The 18,843-nt window shown below is 34.7% G+C and overlaps 1 protein-coding gene across 7 annotated transcripts in view; it reads right to left on the reverse strand.

Moving 5' to 3' along the window:
• Positions 1–18,843, reverse strand: part of LRRIQ1 (leucine rich repeats and IQ motif containing 1) — a 117,179-nt gene that overhangs the window by 72,521 nt on the left and 25,815 nt on the right. For all 7 annotated transcript variants that reach the window (XM_072037005.1, XM_072037022.1, XM_038173132.2 and 4 more), the window contains 3 exons: positions 13,405–13,581; positions 4,208–4,681; positions 2,027–2,165 (listed from right to left, as the gene is read on the reverse strand). In XM_072037005.1, the coding sequence (XP_071893106.1) occupies positions 2,027–2,165; positions 4,208–4,681; positions 13,405–13,581 (790 nt within the window). The remainder of the gene's footprint in view (positions 1–2,026; positions 2,166–4,207; positions 4,682–13,404; positions 13,582–18,843) is intronic.

An 18,843-nucleotide genomic window follows, 5' to 3' on the forward strand; every position in this document is an offset into this window, starting at 1 on the left:
AAAAATTCCAAGAGATCAAAATTAAATAAATGGAATTAAGAATACTAAATTCAATTACCCCCCAAATGGTTTGATGTAATTAGAATTCAAGATGCCGTAAGCATTTAAATACTGTGCAAAACACTCTCCTGAAGAGTAGTGTTGTCAGAGTAGTGTTGGCGACATTTAAAGGCTTTGCAATGAAGGCACTAAAACAGGAAGGGTAAATCTCATATTCAGACTTAAAATTTAGCTTATTCATTTTTAATACATGATTTCATAATTACATAAATTATTGAAAACATTGCTGTCTTTACACGTAAAATTCCTGATTTATATACAAACGATTAAATGTATTAGATCTGCCTTCTAATCATTTTATTGGTGTTATTTTCCTACAGATCTTCATAACCATTCAGAAAGAATATCTGATATTACAGAGCGATCAACTGAGAAATACATTTCATTCAATAAATACAATTAGTTTTTACAGATGCAAAGGAGAAAACAAGTTGTAATGGTACATACAGAAGGATAAACTGTAAGCCATCTGTTAACACAAATCTATGAATTCACGAGCTCAGTGCTCAGTTGAGATAAAAAATGACAAATTATATTACAGCAATTTTTAAGAAATGAGATGAAAATTCATGATATACCTACCTCTGGAATTCAGTGCTAGTCACTTCTTTAAAATAGGATATATAAGAATAAGATAAAGATATAGGGATAAAAGGATAAGAAGCACAGAGTAATGTGAAAAGAGACTAAATTGACTGAGGTTTTATTAAGGAAAGTGTGAATAATGGTGATGGATGTAAGAGACACACAAATCCATAAAGTGCACAGAACGCAAATAGTGAAAGTGTATTTATTTCCATATAAACTTTGGAAATCAAATTTGGAAAAGGTTTGGAAAAAAAAAAAAAAAAACAAACTAAAAACATTTTATTCAGTATATAATTTTGTAGAACTCAACACTTCAATATAAAGTAGAGGCCAAATAGGTTCAGAAATATATTTTAATATACTAGTAATATAATAGTACATATTATATTAATATTTACATATATTTTATTGATAGTATATTAATATAATCGATTTTAATAAAATGTTCAATATATTAATAATTATTAATATTATTAATGTTTTATTATATCATTCTATTTTTATATATTTTTATATATTTTTTCTATTTTACAAACATATGCTTTTATATTTATATATATTTATATGCTAATATAGCAATATGTACTCATTAAAATGCTAATATATTATACTAATATATACTAACATACTAATATATTTTAATGTAATAAATTTAATACACTAGCTACAGACTATACTCCAGAAACAAACTTAGTGATACTAGCTAGCTACATTAACTTAAAAATGTAGAAAAATCCATGAACCCTGGCAACTTGTCATATAGACGCTATATCTGTTTAGCAAACTAAGCAGAGCCAAGGCATGGTCTTGAGTTCACACACACAGTAATCCATTCTGTTTAACCATTAGTCCAGTATCTGGTATGGTACAACATAGGCCCTGGTGTGTTCTCAATGGCAGTATGAATGTGGCAGTCCTATCTTCTGAGAGATGGGAAGAGAAGGAAAAGCATGAGTAGGTTGGATGGGAGAGAAAGGAAGAGCAGTTAGTTGTATAGATACGAGATACGTTCTACCACTTATGCAGCCAGTGTCTGTCGTTTTAGTAGCATAGACACACACCAGTAAGAACACAGGCCCAATATGCTCTAAAACACGGTATTAAAATAATAGTAATAATAATAAAAAAGCTAATTCAGGGAAAATATTTGTTGAATAAAGGGCAAATATTTTTATGCTTCTACAGAACATTTTTTTGTAAAGAAAGCTTTCAGAAACTTCGATCTTACAATTTTTAAATAAAGCACACAAAAAATTTAATTCCAAAGCTATTGATAATATCATTATCATAAGTAATAATAGATAGAAGATGAAAAATACACAAAATTAGATTCTTTCTTATTTAATTGGAAAATAAGTACAGAATGCCACGAACTAACCTGGATTAGTGTGGCAGCTTCATTCTTCCGTCTTGAAACCTCTGTAAAATGATCATTCCTTGTTTTGGTACAGTTATTTTTCCTCCTGGCATGGTACTTCTTCCAAAGGGACTGGATCGTTGATGCTGCCATATGCAGCCTAGTAAGGAATAAGTACCTTTTTGGATAACATAACCTCACCAGCAAAAATAGATTATCATAGCTGCCTAACTATAACCAAAAAAAAAAACTGAAAGAATAGTGTTATGCACTGAGAAAAATAGAATGCTCTAACATTAAACTGTAAAGAAATTACAGCACAGATGTGATGCACGTGTACAGAAACACAGGAGGATATTTACAACATTTGGAAGACCAATTTATCTAAGAGAACTACTCTCTACTGGGTATTGTTCCCTTCACATTAACTAGAGAAGAAGTGTCTCTTCAAAGTAGTTATCAGGAGCAGAAGTAGTTAATAATGACTGAAAGATTGGAAAGATCCACTTATCTCCACAGTCTATATAGAAAAATACTAAAGTGAAATAAGGTGAATGCTGAAAGCTGCACGATAAGAATAATTCCAATAGAGCAGATGGGAAAACGTTTTCTAAGATAGGAACGTTTTCTAAGTTACTTATTGTTTAAAAAGCACTGATTACAGGTTACTTAGATTTTCTAACTGATTGAGATCCCTAAACATAAGGTTAATTAATTAATTTTTTTCTGATGGAGAAAAAGTTTAATGGGAGCTTTGCATTTTGATATTATTATCTTGGAATCCTTCTCTCCACAAAATTCTCATTTCAGCTTTCTCGTGGGTTTAATAAAATGTGTCTAAATTTCCCCCAGACTTCACACATTTTACACTTTACAATCTGTAGTGCATTTATTTAAATAATAGAGTACTCTTCAGTGAAAAAGACAATCCAGCACAAGTCACAGCACACTTCAGAGGTTAAATATTAATATTTAATATTTAATATTCCTTTTTCTAAGTATTTTTTCCTTAAAATGTGTTTATTAAGTTTACCAACCTCAAAACATGGTTTATTTATAAGCTTTGCAACCATAAAAAATAATCTGAGTTTAAAAAAAAAAAATATTTAAGTTTATATTCTGCATTGAAGAGAACTGTTCAACAACTGGCTACAGAATGAATTTAAAATTCTAAGAACTCTAAATACACTTTTCAAAAAGATTTTTTTTGAGGCACTCAACTGCCATAATAGACTACTGTAGTCTGATTTTCTAATTTCTGAGAGGCAATGATGAATTCTATGGTCTTCCTGAATAATAATTTTTATGACATATTGTTAGTGTCTTAAAAATCAACCAACTAACCACTACTGCCCATTTACAATAAGTCTAACCAGCATGAAGAAGCACACCTTCCCATGCTTGATTCTCACACTGTATTCAAGATGCATACTTTTGAAACTGAATACTTATGAAGCTGTAACTAAAAGTTTGTATCTCCAGGGCAAAATTTCTGGGCAAAATAGCTTCTATTTTCCCTGACTGTACATCCAGAAACATATACCAGCAACAGATACATTCTGAAGAGGTAATAAACCAGTCTGTTTTATGCAAGAGAGAATTTAGGGGCACAGAACAAGTTGAACTGGCCCTTCACCCCTGCCTCTACTTGTAAGAAGTGGGTTGAGGCATGTTGGAGGAGTACCAAGGGCAGGGCAGACTGTTAGCTCTTCAGTCATCACAACAGCAGGAGCCTGGCCTAAGGTCAAGGGAGTCAGATAGTAGATTTAAGCAACTTTTCCATCTTGCTTTCTAAATGATACCAACTGTAAATTTTACACAGACGAATCTTGAGTGCCTAACGAACAATACAGCAAAAAACTTACACTGGTTTGTAGTTCAAACTCCCTCAAAATTCCAACAAACCACCAAGCCTTTTCATCCTTAATGTTGTAAATTACTTGTGCATTTAAGAGTTGGTGTCATGACAGTATTGCAAAAAAGAAGGAAAAGTTAGGAGGCCAAGTGGAAGTTTCAAAATTCTCTTATTAGACAGTATCTAATAGTCCAGTCTGCATCACCTTAAAGTACTTTGCTGTCTAATAAGCTTCAGAACATTACTTCCACACTAAAACATAGATGTGTGATCTGATAAACAAGAAATTCTCACTTATTGCCTATACATCTAATATATCTGAAATCAGTCCAACACCCATGTCTTACCTTTCTGTATCATTATCAAAATGCTTAAGATCTCTTCTCACATTACTTGATATAACTGACTGTTGCAATGTGAGCTGGGCTGACATGTTATTGTTGCCTTTGCTCTCCTCACTGTAATTAATACAAGATTCCATGTTCTTCTGCTTCACTCTATGATCTTCTTTATTTTCCTTTTGGTGCACAGGTATGGAGGAGTTAATGAATGTGGCCTTAATATGGTCAGTAGTAATCCATCTTTCAGAAGAATCCAACAAGACCTGTTTATTTTCTGTCGCACCCGTGATAAAGAGGTTATTTTCCTGTAGGCAGCCAGTGGATGTTTGCTTTAAATGATTTTGCAGTGCTTCTGGTCTATCTCTGTCAGTAATGTTTAGTTCACCATACTCATGCGCACATCGATGTTCAATGCTAAGTTTCATTAACTGATTAAAATACCAGCATTGTCTCTGTGCAGCATCAATGGAAGAGGCAATTCTGAAGAAAGATAAAAATGTTATCACATATTTCAGGCTGTAAGAACACTTCAAAAATATATATTTCCTCTATTAATTCCTACACTACTCTATATTTTCATGTATCCTTACAGTTAACAGTAATTACTCTAAAAATTAGTTTCAGCATTTAAAAATCTTAACTACACTTTTTTGGTAGTATCTCAAATATACTAAGACATATTAGCTTTCTTATTTTAATTTATGTCTTTTTGTTTTTTAATGGCTTCAGTCTGAAATAGGCATTATGGCATGCATTTCACTGTTCATTTTCTATGTGGTTACAAAGCCAAAAATTTTAGAGGATTTGATGTAATCTTTTTTTTTTTTTTTTTTAAATTTGGGAACTATGGTATCTAGTATAAAAATAACAGTAACTTTTAAATTTACATTAGAACTACAACAAGAAAACCCAAACTTAGATTCAAACCAACAAACCACAATGTCTAAAGAGAATTTACAAGAATAGAAACTTTTAAATGTCAATACTTTTATTAATATATAGGAAGACGCCACACTGAACTTCAGGAAGAGTTAAAATTCTCTGCAATTTTTTCCCTGGCTAAATACTAGTGGAGTTCCTGCAGATCTTTGTTCACTTGACTTACAATTTTATAATAAGCTGTATAAGCCTGGTATACCTATGGAATAGAGTAATACTAATAATAGAGTAATATAATAATAATAATAATAGTATAACAATAGAGCAACAGTAGAGCAACAGTAGAGCAACAGTAGAGCAACAGTAGAGCAACAGTAGAGCAACATAATAATAATAGAGTAATAGAGCCATACAAAGCATCTGATTTCCCATCTGATTGTCAGAATGAGCCCAGCAACATTAACCAATGTTAACCAAGTCTGGCTCTGATTAGTTGTGCTACATCATCCAAGTGACTAGGGCAAATATGAACTAATTGTTACAGATACAGAAGGCTGCCTGTATTTGGACAGTGTTTATCTATTGTAATAGGTAGCAGATAATTTTGGAACCCGCAAAATGTTTTCCTTTGATACCACAGATAGATGCAGAGATCTGTAATCTGGAGCTATTTTCAGAGGACCAAAAAGTCAATTCTAGGTCAGCAACACAAGATAAAAAAGTTGAAATAAGATCAGTTCTCTTGGGGGTCTAGAAAAATTAGGTCCTAAGATAATAGCTTGAATAACAGAATTTCCTGTTCATCATTCTTAAAAGGCAAAGTTTTTATAATATTTTAATGTGAAAAGTCTATTTAACTAAATAACTATTTCCTCTAGTAAAGTTTAACTAAGAATTTTGTAGTTTTTTTAGAACACATAGATCTTACCGGAGGAAAACAGGCACTCTTTCTCTGTTAGTGCAAGTTCACTACTGTCATGTAAAATATGAACAGCTAAATTTGAAGCCAAATCCACACAGCGTAATTATACAACTCATGCATTAGCTGTACAGTGGATTGTCCATTACACAGTATTTTCTTTCCTGTTAATTCCACAAATACAGTAACATTTCCTCAAAAGATTTAAACCATCACAAATATTTGCTTGAGGATCTAAAAAGTTCTACCTGTCTCCTCCCACACAGTAAGTACAGTAACTTATTCAATAAGAAATACTAGTAAAATATTTCAGAAATTTGGTTAGAAGAAGAAAAAAATAACATGGGAAAAAAAAACAAACAAACATGATCTTTTACATAATAGGCAAAATAAGCTTTTGTATCATGAAAAGTACACTCCTATACTATTATCCTAAGTATACTTGTTCATTCTCAACCAACAGAAAAAACAACAAAACAAACAGGAAGGACGGAAAGAAGGGAGGGGGAGAAGGGGGAAGGGAGGAAACTGTTAACAGAACAGGATGCTTGTGCATCTTCTCCCTTGTCAGGTCTAGCAGCACCTTGAACTCTTTCACTCTTTCAGTGTCTATGCATATGGCAAGTAGGAACAGCAGGGGAGGTTGAAGACAACAGGAAATTCAGGTGGGAAATAACTGTGGTCACCAGGGATCATATGTTTTTTGTTTGTTTGTTTGATTTTTCCACAAGCAGCTTTTGGGAGGTTACTAAATAACTGTAACTGTATTTGGGATTCTCCTGCAAAATTAAACTCCAAAGGGCAGACAACAACAACTATAAACAAATAAAAGAAAAAGTAAAAAGGGGAGGGGAGAAGAGGGAAGACAAAACACTGTTCAGGAGGGTTGTGGCAGGATCATCCTATCAAAGCACTGCAGATTTCTCAGTATCTCGACTGCATTCTTGATACCAGAGACTGGGTCCTGAAGACCACTTACTCAAACCACAAAAAGGAAGCAGCTATCATGGAAAATATGCAGGAATGATTTACTTTTTTACTCAGGAAAAAATAAAGAAAAAACAACAAAAGAAAAGACAACCACATACTAGGGTACTAGGGAGGAGAAAAAAACAAAGAAAGAAATATGTAAGTATTAAGACTTTTGATACCATAATATTTCCGTTATAGTTACTGTAAATTTGCCTTTGAGACCTTTTTGGCTTTATAGATCAAGGGGTCTCGTCACACTAACTCTTCTGGAATTGCTTCTTAGTTAAAATACAAACAACATTTTAAGTGTAAGTTGGCATCTAGACAAAACAAGAACTGTGATCACCCTGACAGAAGCACCAGTGTCCCTACTCTCAGGATGCTTACTAAGTCATGTAATGTTGAATACAGCAGACTAACTGCAGCAAGTTTTACAACTTCCACTTCCAGCTTTGATGAGCACATTGCCTTGTGTTAAGTGGCCAGTCACCCAGAGTCTTGATCAGATCTTAACCAGTGAAAGCATATTATATCCCATGTAAATTTTAGAACAGCCACAAAGCTTCTGCACTGCTTCTGCACTGGGAGAAGGGAATACTAGAACAGAAGAAGATGGGTCTTCATCATAAGATTCACAAGATTTGATCTTCATCACAAGATCACAAGATTTGACTGTACTCATACAGCAGCCTTGCTCATACTTCAGGACCAAGATACTACTTTCACAAAAAAATGCTACAAACAGAAAGCTACCTGTAGCCTTCTAACGAAAAAGACATCTCTCAACTTGAGTTAAGGTTTTCCAGAGACTTCAAGGAAAGATAAAAGCACTAGAATCAGATTGTAATCCACATGGAAGTTTAAGCTTTGAAAGCTTGCCTACAGAACTGTTAGAAGACCATATTTTACATATAATTTCATCCTGCAATGACCACTATGTTATTCAAAGATCATCATTTTGTCAGAATGAGACAGTAAAAATGATACGGAAAAGTCAGTAGAACAAACCTTTTGGAGGCAAAAAAGTCAGTTGACAAAAAAGCCAGTTCTACCGAGCACTGGCAGTTATCTCCTGGTCACTGCTGTCCTGGTGAGGCCACACCTGGTATTTTGTTCAGTTCTGGGTTCTCCAGTACAAGAGGGACATAGAACTACTGGAGCAAGTGCAGAGGAGGGCTACTAAGATGATTAAAACTGAAGCACCTGTAATAAAAGGACAGACTGAGAGAACTGGGCCTGTGTAGCTTGGAAAAGAGAAGACTGAGGAGAGACTTCATCAATGTGTATAAATATCTGAGGGGAGGGTGTAGAGAGGATAGAGCCAGTCTTTTCAGTTGTGCTCAGCAACAGGACAAGAGATTCCAGCTGAATACGAGAGAGCACTTCCTTACTGTGAGGGTGACAGAGCACTGGCACAGGATGCCAAAAGAGTTTGTGGAGTCTTCATCTCTAGACATACTCAAAACCCACCTGAATGCCATCCTGTGCAATGTGTTCTAGGTGTCCTGCCCAGCAGGGGATTGGACTAGATGATCTTCGGAGGTCCCTTCCAACCTCAGCCATTCTGCGATTCTGTGATTATTCTACCCCTAACTGTGTGCTAGTTAAAATTATGCTTAATGTCACTTTGCAGCTCTATTGTGATTTTCATTAGTCAGTTAGTTAACTTTTGTTAAAATACAAATTGTCATTCAATCATGTTTGTAAGAACTTTACAAACACATGGAAAAAGACCATTGTTTACATATTCTCTCCTGCAAACCTGCTTATGAAATTCCTGTCATTTTCACTATATTATACATACAAGTATTTATAAAGTTCCAGTAGCCAGACACCTGATTAATGAAAACAAATTACTGTAGCCAAGGTATTGTGTTAGTTTTTTAAATGATTACTCATTACAAGACAAGCATGCTAAGAACAGTGAACTTGCATGCAGAAACAGCACAAACAATTGAACTGAGCAGCAGTGGTGTATGAAACATGGATTAGGGAAGCAAGCAGTGATTACTTTTGGCAGCTTACATACTTGAGGTCGCACCTACAGGGGCTCATAACTTAGCAAGATGTGAAACAGACAGAAGTTTGCTCTATTTTTGGCCTGTTCTTTAGCAACTTCACATTAATTCAGTCTGTTTGGAGAAAGTATTGCCGTATGTACATATAATAGCTGTGCTTTTAAGGCTTATATACAAACTTATTGTTTAGTTGCTTTCACAAACTGCAGTTTTCAATGGTTATTAAATCATCCAGAAAAGGTATTTTTAATCAAAATGAAACACAGAGGTCTTTAACACACACACAAAAAATCATTTTGACACTAAATTTGATGCAATATGCTTCAACTATCTCAAAGTTATAAATTCAGAAGTTTTTGTGGACGAATTATTGAAACCTAAAAAAATACACAAAAAAACAACAAACAACACACCAAAACAACAAACTTAAAAAAAATAACAAAACAACAAAAAAAAAATAAACAAAAAAATAACAAAAAAGAAACATACACTCAGGAAAGAAAATACATTTATACCATCTCTTCTTCTTCCCACTGTTGCTCTTCTCAAACATCTGCAAACTCCTTCTACCAAAACTTACACAGAATCATAGACAAATTCTCACTGCAAGAAACCCAGTAGGTCTCTGGTCCAATCTCCTGTTTCAGAGCAATGTTAGCTCTGAGATCAGACCAGGTTGCTCAGGGCTTTTTCCAGTCATGTCTTGAAAATCTCCATGAGTGGAGACTGCACAACCTTTCTGAGCAAACTGTTGCAATGCCTATCCTAATGGTGAAAAGGTTTTCCTAATGGTGAAAAGGTTTTTCCTTATGCCCAGTTGTATGGGGTCTGGTTGGAATGGAGTTCATTCTCTTTATAGCAGCCTGTATGGTGCTGTGGCTACAACTGTTTTGATAGTACACCTGTAAATAGTGTGCTATCAAAACCATTGCTGAAAAATGTTTGTACACCATCACGGCCTTCTCTGTTTCTCACTCTGTCACCCTTAGTGGATGAGCTGGAAGTAGCCAGGCCAGCTGACCTGAAATGACCAAAATGAGACTTCTTCCTATATGATGTCTTGCTAAGCAATAAAAGTGGGGTGTAGTCTATCCAAGGCAGCCATTGTTTGGAGAATGGCTAGGAATTGGCCTTTTGGTGGGAGGTGCTGAATGATTGTTTTTCCATCAATTGGGTGTTTTGTTTTTGTTTTCTTCTCCGCCCTGGGCCCCTTTATTTCACTTAAACTGTTTTTATCTCAGTCCATGGGATTTTCTCACTTCTTTGATTCTCTCCCCTATCTTTCTGCAGGGAGTGGGAAAGAGCAAACAAGCAGTTACTGTGTTCTTAGTTACTGGCTAGGATCAACCCACCATACCAGTCTGAACTTCCGTTTTATCAGCTCAGGTCCATCCTCCTGCTATGCACCACTGCAAAGAGCTTGGATCTGTCTTCTCAGGCACTTGCTCAAAACTCCTGACCATCTCAGGGGCAATGCACTGAAATTGTTCCAGTTCATTCATCACAGAATCACAGAATTTCTAGGTTGGAAGAGACCTCAAGATCATCGAGTCCAACCTCTGACCTAACGCTAACAGTCCCCACTAAACCATATCCCTAAGCTCTACATCTAAACGTCTTTTAAAGACTTCCAGGGATGGTGACTCCACCACCTCCCTGGGCAGCCTGTTCCAGTGCCTAACAACCCTTTCAGTAAAGAAGTTCTTCCTAACATCTAACCTAAAACTCCCCTGGCGCAACTTTAGCCCATTCCCCCTCGTTCTGTCACCAGGCATGTGGGAGAACAGGCCAACCTCCACCTCACTACAGCCTCCTTTAAGGTATCTGTAAAGAGCACTAAGGTCGCCCCTGAGCCTCCTCTTCTCCAGGCTGAACAAGCCCAGCTCCTTCAGCCGCTCCTCGTAGGACTTGTTCTCCAGGCCCCGCACCAGCTTCATCGCCCTTCTCTGGACCCGCTCAAGTGCCTCGATGTCCTTCTTGTAGCAAGGGGCCCAAAACTGAACACAGTACTCGAGGTGCAGCCTCACCAGAGCCGAGTACAGGGGGACGATCACCTCCCTAGCCCTGCTGGCCATACTGTTTCTTATGCAAGCCAGGTTGCTGTTGGCCTTCTTGGCCACCTGAGCACATGGCTGGCTCATATTCAGCCGACTGTCCACCATCACTCCCAGGTCCTTCTCTGCCTGGCAACTTTCCAACCACTCATCTCCCAGCCTGTAGCTGTGCTTGGTTTTGTGCTTTGATGACACCAGATACTGGAGGCTATTTTAGATGCAAGGGCTAAATACAGGGGGATAATCACTTCCCACAATCTACTGTCCATGTTCCTCCAGATACAGCCCAGGATGTTGTTAAACTTCTTTGGTATCAGGGCAGACTGCTGTCTCACAATCACTTTCTTATCCATCCAGACCCAAAGGTCCTTTTCAGCAGTGATACTCCCCAGCCAGCCAGTCCCAACCTGTACTGCAAAAAGAGGTCACTCCTTCAAAATTAAAAACAAGCAAACAAACAAACACAACTTTGCACTTGTCCTTGTTGAATTCACAGACTCCTGTTGGTGTCTCTCTCCAATTTGTCTAGGTCCTTCTGAATGGTAGCCCTGCACTCAGATATATAAATAATTTCCCCCAAATTTGATGTCACCTGCAAGCATGGTAAGGGCACACTCCATCTCCATGTCATTGATAAAGATGTTAGAGGGACAAGTCTCAGTGTCCAGAAAGTAGCATCAACTACTAATAATGGATGGTCTGAGCCTGACAATCCAACAAATTTTTACCTGCCTAGCTGTACATTCTTACAGACCCTAGTTACATAAACAATTCCATTTTGTGGATATTACTTTTCTCTCCCACTTTTTATTATCTTATAGAAGTGCACGTAGAAGTACGATATTCTACTACAGCTCTATGATGGTCATATCATAATTAGAGATTACCATTTTTTCTGCAAAGGTTTTCAATGAAACAGGTCCTAAATTCTGGATGTAAGAAAAATTTCTCTACCATAAAGGAAAAGTAAGACTTTTTTTTTTTTTGCCTTTCCTGTTTTCCTTTTAAGAAAGAACATTATTTCAAATGGTAAATTTTCAAATAGATTAGAAGTGTCAGCTTTCCATCTGCAAACCAGAAACCAAAAATTACAGAAGTAGATAAAAAGTGTTCTTGAGGGTTTAATGGAGAAATGTATGAGTTCCAGGAACCCCCTAAATACTACATCTGTTGAAAAAAACTCCATGATATAACTTCTCCCAAAACTAATTTCAATATAATACTTAAAACAAACATCTTTTCAAATAAATCTCAGTTCTGCGAGCAATGAAGATTCTATTGGAACATCAAATAATAAATGAAAGTAATAACCTTTAATACCTTTAGGTATTAACAAGACCCCATAAACATAGAGGCTAATATGTAAACAAAAAATAGCTAGATTCTGAAACAATGTGGGTATTTCTTCTGACCCAACAAAGTACACAACCAGAAATTCAGACTAAAGTATCATAAAATATTACGTGCTTCACTTGTTCTGGGATAACGTTCAATACCTGGCAGGATCAAGAAAACTATCTTTTCAAACACCAGCAGACAAATCGGATATTAAAAGGACTACGGGGATATTGTAAAACCTGCTAGGAAATGAAAAGGAATTAAGAAAGAAGAAAATGGGCAATATTCCCAAGTGCAAAAATATGAGAGGTTTGGTATATATAGGTACTGCAAAGTGATAAAAAATAGGAGTTATAAATTAAAAATTACCACTTGTAGTATCTAAGTTCTGGACAACTTTCAATATCTAAGTCACTGGACAACTAATCATAATAATGAAGCAGCATTTATGACAAGATCAAAGACCTATAAACAGAGCCATATAAACAGAGCCATATAATCCACGTCTTTAAGAGGAGAGAGGACACCTTTTGCAGTTTTCCAGTCATTTAGAATGTGAATAATATAGATAGATATGGAAAAAAAAAGGCAGGAAAAAAAATAGAGCACTGTTTGCCAAACTAGGTTTGATTAAGCTGAAACTGGAAATTAAGCTGAAACTTAATTAATTGGAAATTAATGATATGATTATACCACTTTGGGGATTTAAGCTATTATCTCGACATGCCACTGTACCATGTTGTATGTATGAATTCATCCAACTACTACTACCTCAAGAATTTTTGGATTTGAACCACCTGTTTTCCCAAACTTAAAACAACAGAAGTCAAGGCCCACAGATATTTTAATATCTGTCTGAAGTATTCCTTGCACTGAAGTCAATGATTCTGATCTCTTTCTTAACATAATAATGTTTCCAGGCAAAAAGCTAAGTAAAATTCATAAGAAAAACATAAAGAACTACACTAAGGGTATATTAGAACATATTTCTGAAAGCAATTTATATTCATCTAAAATACCTACCCAAGTTCAAAAGCCTTGTTTTTCAGTATAAGATTTTCTTCAATTTGAACTTGACAAAGTTCCAGAAAAGTTCTTGATTCTGATCTTTTGATTCTTTCAGTTGTGGGTAAAGTATGATAGTTTAAGTCTTCACCATCAACAAATTGTAAACTAGGAAGTTCCTTGCATAGGTAAGGCCTTAGAAAAGAAAAAGTCATCATTAGTTTTATGAAAAAATCCCAATGCTGTAACTCCAACTTTACTATAACAAGACATAATATTATGATAGTTCTCACAGTATTTGCATATATTTGTTCTTACTTCATATGTTAGTATACTAATGAAAACTTTTTTTCTTAATAAACCACAGAACTGGTATGAAAACGTCACTTTCGTAGCAACATTTCGTAATACATTGTTGGTATACAGACCACTGCTGAAATACCAGACAAAGGGAGGTCAATAACATTCTCAGTTCACTACGTCTAGTAGTTCACCTACTTGAACAGGAAAATCTGACCTGCAATGCATTTAATTAGTAGGCAACACAGCAAACTAAGTCTTAGGATCATACAGAACAGGTTTTGGTGATGCATTTAAAGGCCTAGATTTAAAAACTGCATAGAATACAAAACATTGCCAATCTTCATACCATCGCTACCTGCATATACCGCATAAAGTAATACGATATTCAGCTTCACAGATGGGAAAAAAAATCTACTTTTGAATTATTGAATTTGAGTCTGTGCAAGGGATGACAATAGAGATAACCTTCCTTTTTATGACAAGGATGTTCAAGGCCACTTATGTAAGAATAAATATGCATGAAAAACATAACTACTGTTTTAAAAAAGTGTTATCAATGAGCTCTCTTTTAAGTTACTGCAAAACATAATCTAAAACTGCAACCTTGTTTCACATATTTCTTATAGCAGTCCAAGTTTCTTTAAAGTTTTAAGACTGTGAAAGTATTTAAATCAATATATCAATACTCAGTATTTTCATTATGTTTGTAACACACATGAAAGAACACTTATTATAGGCTATAGGTCCACTTGGTATTAAGAAAAAAAAAAAAGTTTTCAAAATTTGAGAACTCCCTGACTATTCTCTGTGATGGTAAAGGACTAATACTTAGCTCGTATATTATATAGTAAGTTTAAAATTAGTGAAAGTTTTTATTACTCAATTTGAATATTCCAAAATGTGGTTCAACAGAACAGAAAGTTAGTTTTTTGCAAGCAGAACACTTTCCTTTTCTGTTGCCCATTAATGTAAGAACAACACTGCCTGAAATGCATTTCAAATGAAATGATGGGTTTAGATGGATTCCATTAATTCCTCCCTCAACACACACGGAGGAATTACCAAAGCTAATGTTTAATAGTGATACATTAAAAAAGTGCCATATCAAAGTTGATGGATGCTGGAAGCATTGTGTCTTAGAGCTATGGGATCACAACACTAGTTTTTCCAGCTGGGTTTCTCCTGGTGAAGGGCTGAGTCAATATTTCATTTAGTGAAAACTTCCTGGTGAATATTCTGTCACTTACAAGGCTCTATTAATCATTACAGCATTGAAACACATTCCCTTAGGAGTGCTCAGACTGATCCAAGAGTTTAATTTTTTAAAAGCAATTTCTTACTACTTCACTTTTGTTGGTGTTATCGCTGGCTGGACATGAAAGCACAAAACCGATTGGGAAATTTTACAACCAATTCCTTTGTTGGTATCAATGGGTTATGTAAAGTTCACTGGAATTTTGCCTTCATATTGCCTGAAGTTACGGTCAATGCTATATTCAGTAAACCCACATCTTATCGTATCCCATACTTCAAATCCTTTAGACAAATGAATCTCTTGTCTAATCATAAAAGTTGTATTGGGTCAAGCAAGCTAAAGTGTCCGTACATGTAGTTAAATAGGAATTCAGAAAGCTTTTCCCCTTAAGGTTACAAGTGAAGTACCAGTTAGTTGTATAAAATAGGAGGAATTAAAACAGTGCAAATGGGAATTTAAGATATTGTCACAGACACTGAACTTTATTCATAAAATTATGTGCATGAACAATGGGAATCCAAATAAGTCTGTTCACTGAAAGGAAAAAAGAGAAAACAGAGGAATTTATTTGTACAGCTATCAAACATGTACCCTTAAAAACTGCTGTTCTGCTCAGGTAATCTAAAGTACCAAATTAAACACATTCTTGTGTAACACTGCAATGTAAGACCTCACATTTAACTGACTTGAAATTAAAGAAGGACCAATTTTGATTCTAAAAAAAATTGTTGCAGAAATGAACAGTAAAGTAATTGTTTGTAAAAGTGATCCTTATATACTCCTATACACAATGACATGGAACCATGAATGTGGTATTTATCACATATACCTTAAAACTACTAGGGACACATTTCCATAGTTTGAACAGAAATTGTTCAGATCTGAGAATTTAAGAAAAGGATCTGATCACATATTGGTAAATAATAATAATTTTATAGAGTACAAACTGATAGCATTTTTGATAAAAATGGGCTGAAATATATTTTGAATGCTTAAAAAAAGCATAGTTTTAATCAAAATCTCAGTCACCTGTTTTAATTACATCTGAAATAAAAGGTTATGTTCTATTTCATATCTTTAAGCATTTTACTATGTTAGTACTTTCCTATACTATTACTTGATTTCCTTATCTGAAACAATTGGTAATAATTTAAATTCATATTGATTAAAAACTTTGTACATTTAATGGAACCACTGTAACAGTTCACTATCAGACAGACATTCTACCATTTCAATATATGAATTCTGGATTATCACCTAAAAATCTGAAATTGCATTTGCAACTTTTCTTACTGCTCTCCAATATCTGTGGACTAGGAAACATTAATTCTAGAGAAGATAGATAAACTTTACATTCAAACAAAACAGGTACTGTACTTTTGCTAAACAGTTCTTCTAGAAAACTAAGTATTCATAGACTGGTCTACATATATGGTTTCAAACAATATGATTACCAAGAATCCAGAAGACTTTAAAAAAACAAAACAAAACACAAAACAAAAAAAAAACACAACCATAGCATACTAACAACCTATCCATGTGTAATTTTCTTAGTAAGGATTCCAAATGCAATCCTATCACAACTACTCATTGTGGGATTGTAATGACCATATCACATTACACATGTTAAGTTTTCTTTCTACCCCAACCAGTTCTTACATAAACACATATAATAAGTCTCTAAGACCAGTCCTTCAATTACAATTATGTATTATAGATCACTAGAAGGCAAAGAACAGCATTATTTTTACATCTGCATCTCTTTCAGTAACATAAAAGCAATTAACTTTTGGTGTAAATATAAGGAATTCTCAGAACAGGAAAAGAGATCACAATGACTACTGAAAAGAAATCAACCATTCATCCCAATTTTTTATTCCAAAAACTCTTCCTTTAAAGTTGCTAAGTCAAGGATTCCTTTATACAGATTATTCCTAATTAAAGACATCATCCTTTGTTCACGTGTAGGTTCACATGTGCAGTGTGAACCTACCACATCAGCAAGTCTGTTAAGCAGAGGATTTATGAAACGGTGAAAGGGAGTAAATAAGAAAATTATTTTTCAATACATTGTTTACATATTATATTATATATATTATATTATGAAATAATACAATTATTTTTCAAAACAGCAAAGAGGAAGAGAAACACTCTAAGAAGCTATGTGATGGATAGTCAGGAACTGGTGTTTCTGAGAAGGGCAAGTAAGTAGTGTAAGTATAAGTAATCAGAAAGAGAATAGTAAAGATTTAAAATAGTGCAGATGTAAGAGAAGGTGAAGAAGGATGAATGGATGGTCACATCTGCGCAAATGTTTTAATGAAATATAAAAATTGATAATAAAGGTGAGACAAAAGCTCATTCAGAAAGTTAAAGTCACCAAAGGTGACTTGTCAATAAATATGACAAGTAGAATTCATGCTGAAAACAACAATATTCTGGATAAGTCAATGGACAAAGAAGTTACAAATTAGCACCACAAAGAAGGCATTTATTTATATAATTTCTACATTTGTCTAAAGAAATTGTCATATGAAAAAATACTTTAGGATAGCAGTGAAAAAGCACAGAGTTTTGGAACAAACCACTTCATACTGAAGCTCCAAATGCTTGGCCAAATTTCAAGTTTTTTTTTTTTTTTTAAACAAAACTACAAACTAGAATTCTCAAGAAAAAAAAAAGATCACAGAATTCAATTCCATTTTTTCTTTTCATATAATTTTCTTCCAGCTTGTGGTAGTGTTTGTCCATACCTCATTTCTTTTGTATATACTTTCACTGTTCATTTTCACTTATTTTTAAGTGCCAAATTTTACTGGTTACAAAGCTTCCAAAAATAGATTTGCTTGGCATGGATAATCATAGAATCATAGAATGGTTCTAAAGATTCTAAAGACCTTAAAGATTGTCTAATTCAAATTTCCCTGCCATAGGTAGGGACACCTCCCACTAGACCAAGTTGCTCAAAGCCCCCATTGAAACTGGCCTTGAACACTTCCAGGGATGGAGCATCCACGCCATCTCTGGGCAACCTGTTCCAGTGTCTCACCATCTTCATGTTAAAGAATTTCTTCCTAATATCTAATCGAAATCTACCATTTTTCAGTTTAAAACCACTAATCCTACTCCTGTCACTACACTCCCTGACAAATAGCTCCTCTCCTGCTTTCTTGTAGGCTCCCCTAAGGCACTGGAAAACTGCTATAAGGTCACCCCAAAGCCTTCTCTTCTCCAGGATGAACCTATATCTGACCAAAACCAAGAATCTAAAGACACAGGGACCTATTTCATCAGAGTAAAAAATTCAGTTGTTCATTCGCTGGACACTTCGAAGATTATTTTTTTCCAAGTTATTTCTTGTCATTATGGGAATGGGAAGGAATGAAACTATATCTCCATGTGTTAATATTAATCTATACTCTTAAATCTGTAAAAATGGTGACTGCAAAAGTAGTTTTCTGTTTTGTTTTGTTTTTATAAATCTAACCTGTTTTCTTGCATTACAAATCTTTGAATATAAAAGGACTGCATCATGAAACTTCTTCATGATAGAAGTTTCTTGTGCTTTTACACTTGATTGCCATGAGGACTCATTTTTAATTTAAATGATTGTGTGTTTTGCATTTAAGCTCTGAAAAAGGAATTAGGGAAAGGAGGAAGAATTGTGGTGAAATAGTTTTGAAAAACATTAGACCTGGAGCAGCTCAATTTTCAACCAAATCCTTGCACACAATGGAATGGAGTAAATTTGACCCTGCATACAGTAAAGAAAAAAGGATATCCTTTATATACATCAAAGTAAATGGAAATGTTCATCTATTGCTTACATAGAGTTTATTTTTAAATAATAATTAAAATATTATTAGGCTGGTATATACTTTGTAAAAGAAATGTAAATT

Source organism: Anas platyrhynchos, chromosome 1 (assembly GCF_047663525.1).
Source record: "Anas platyrhynchos isolate ZD024472 breed Pekin duck chromosome 1, IASCAAS_PekinDuck_T2T, whole genome shotgun sequence".
Taxonomy (NCBI): Eukaryota; Metazoa; Chordata; class Aves; order Anseriformes; family Anatidae; genus Anas; species Anas platyrhynchos.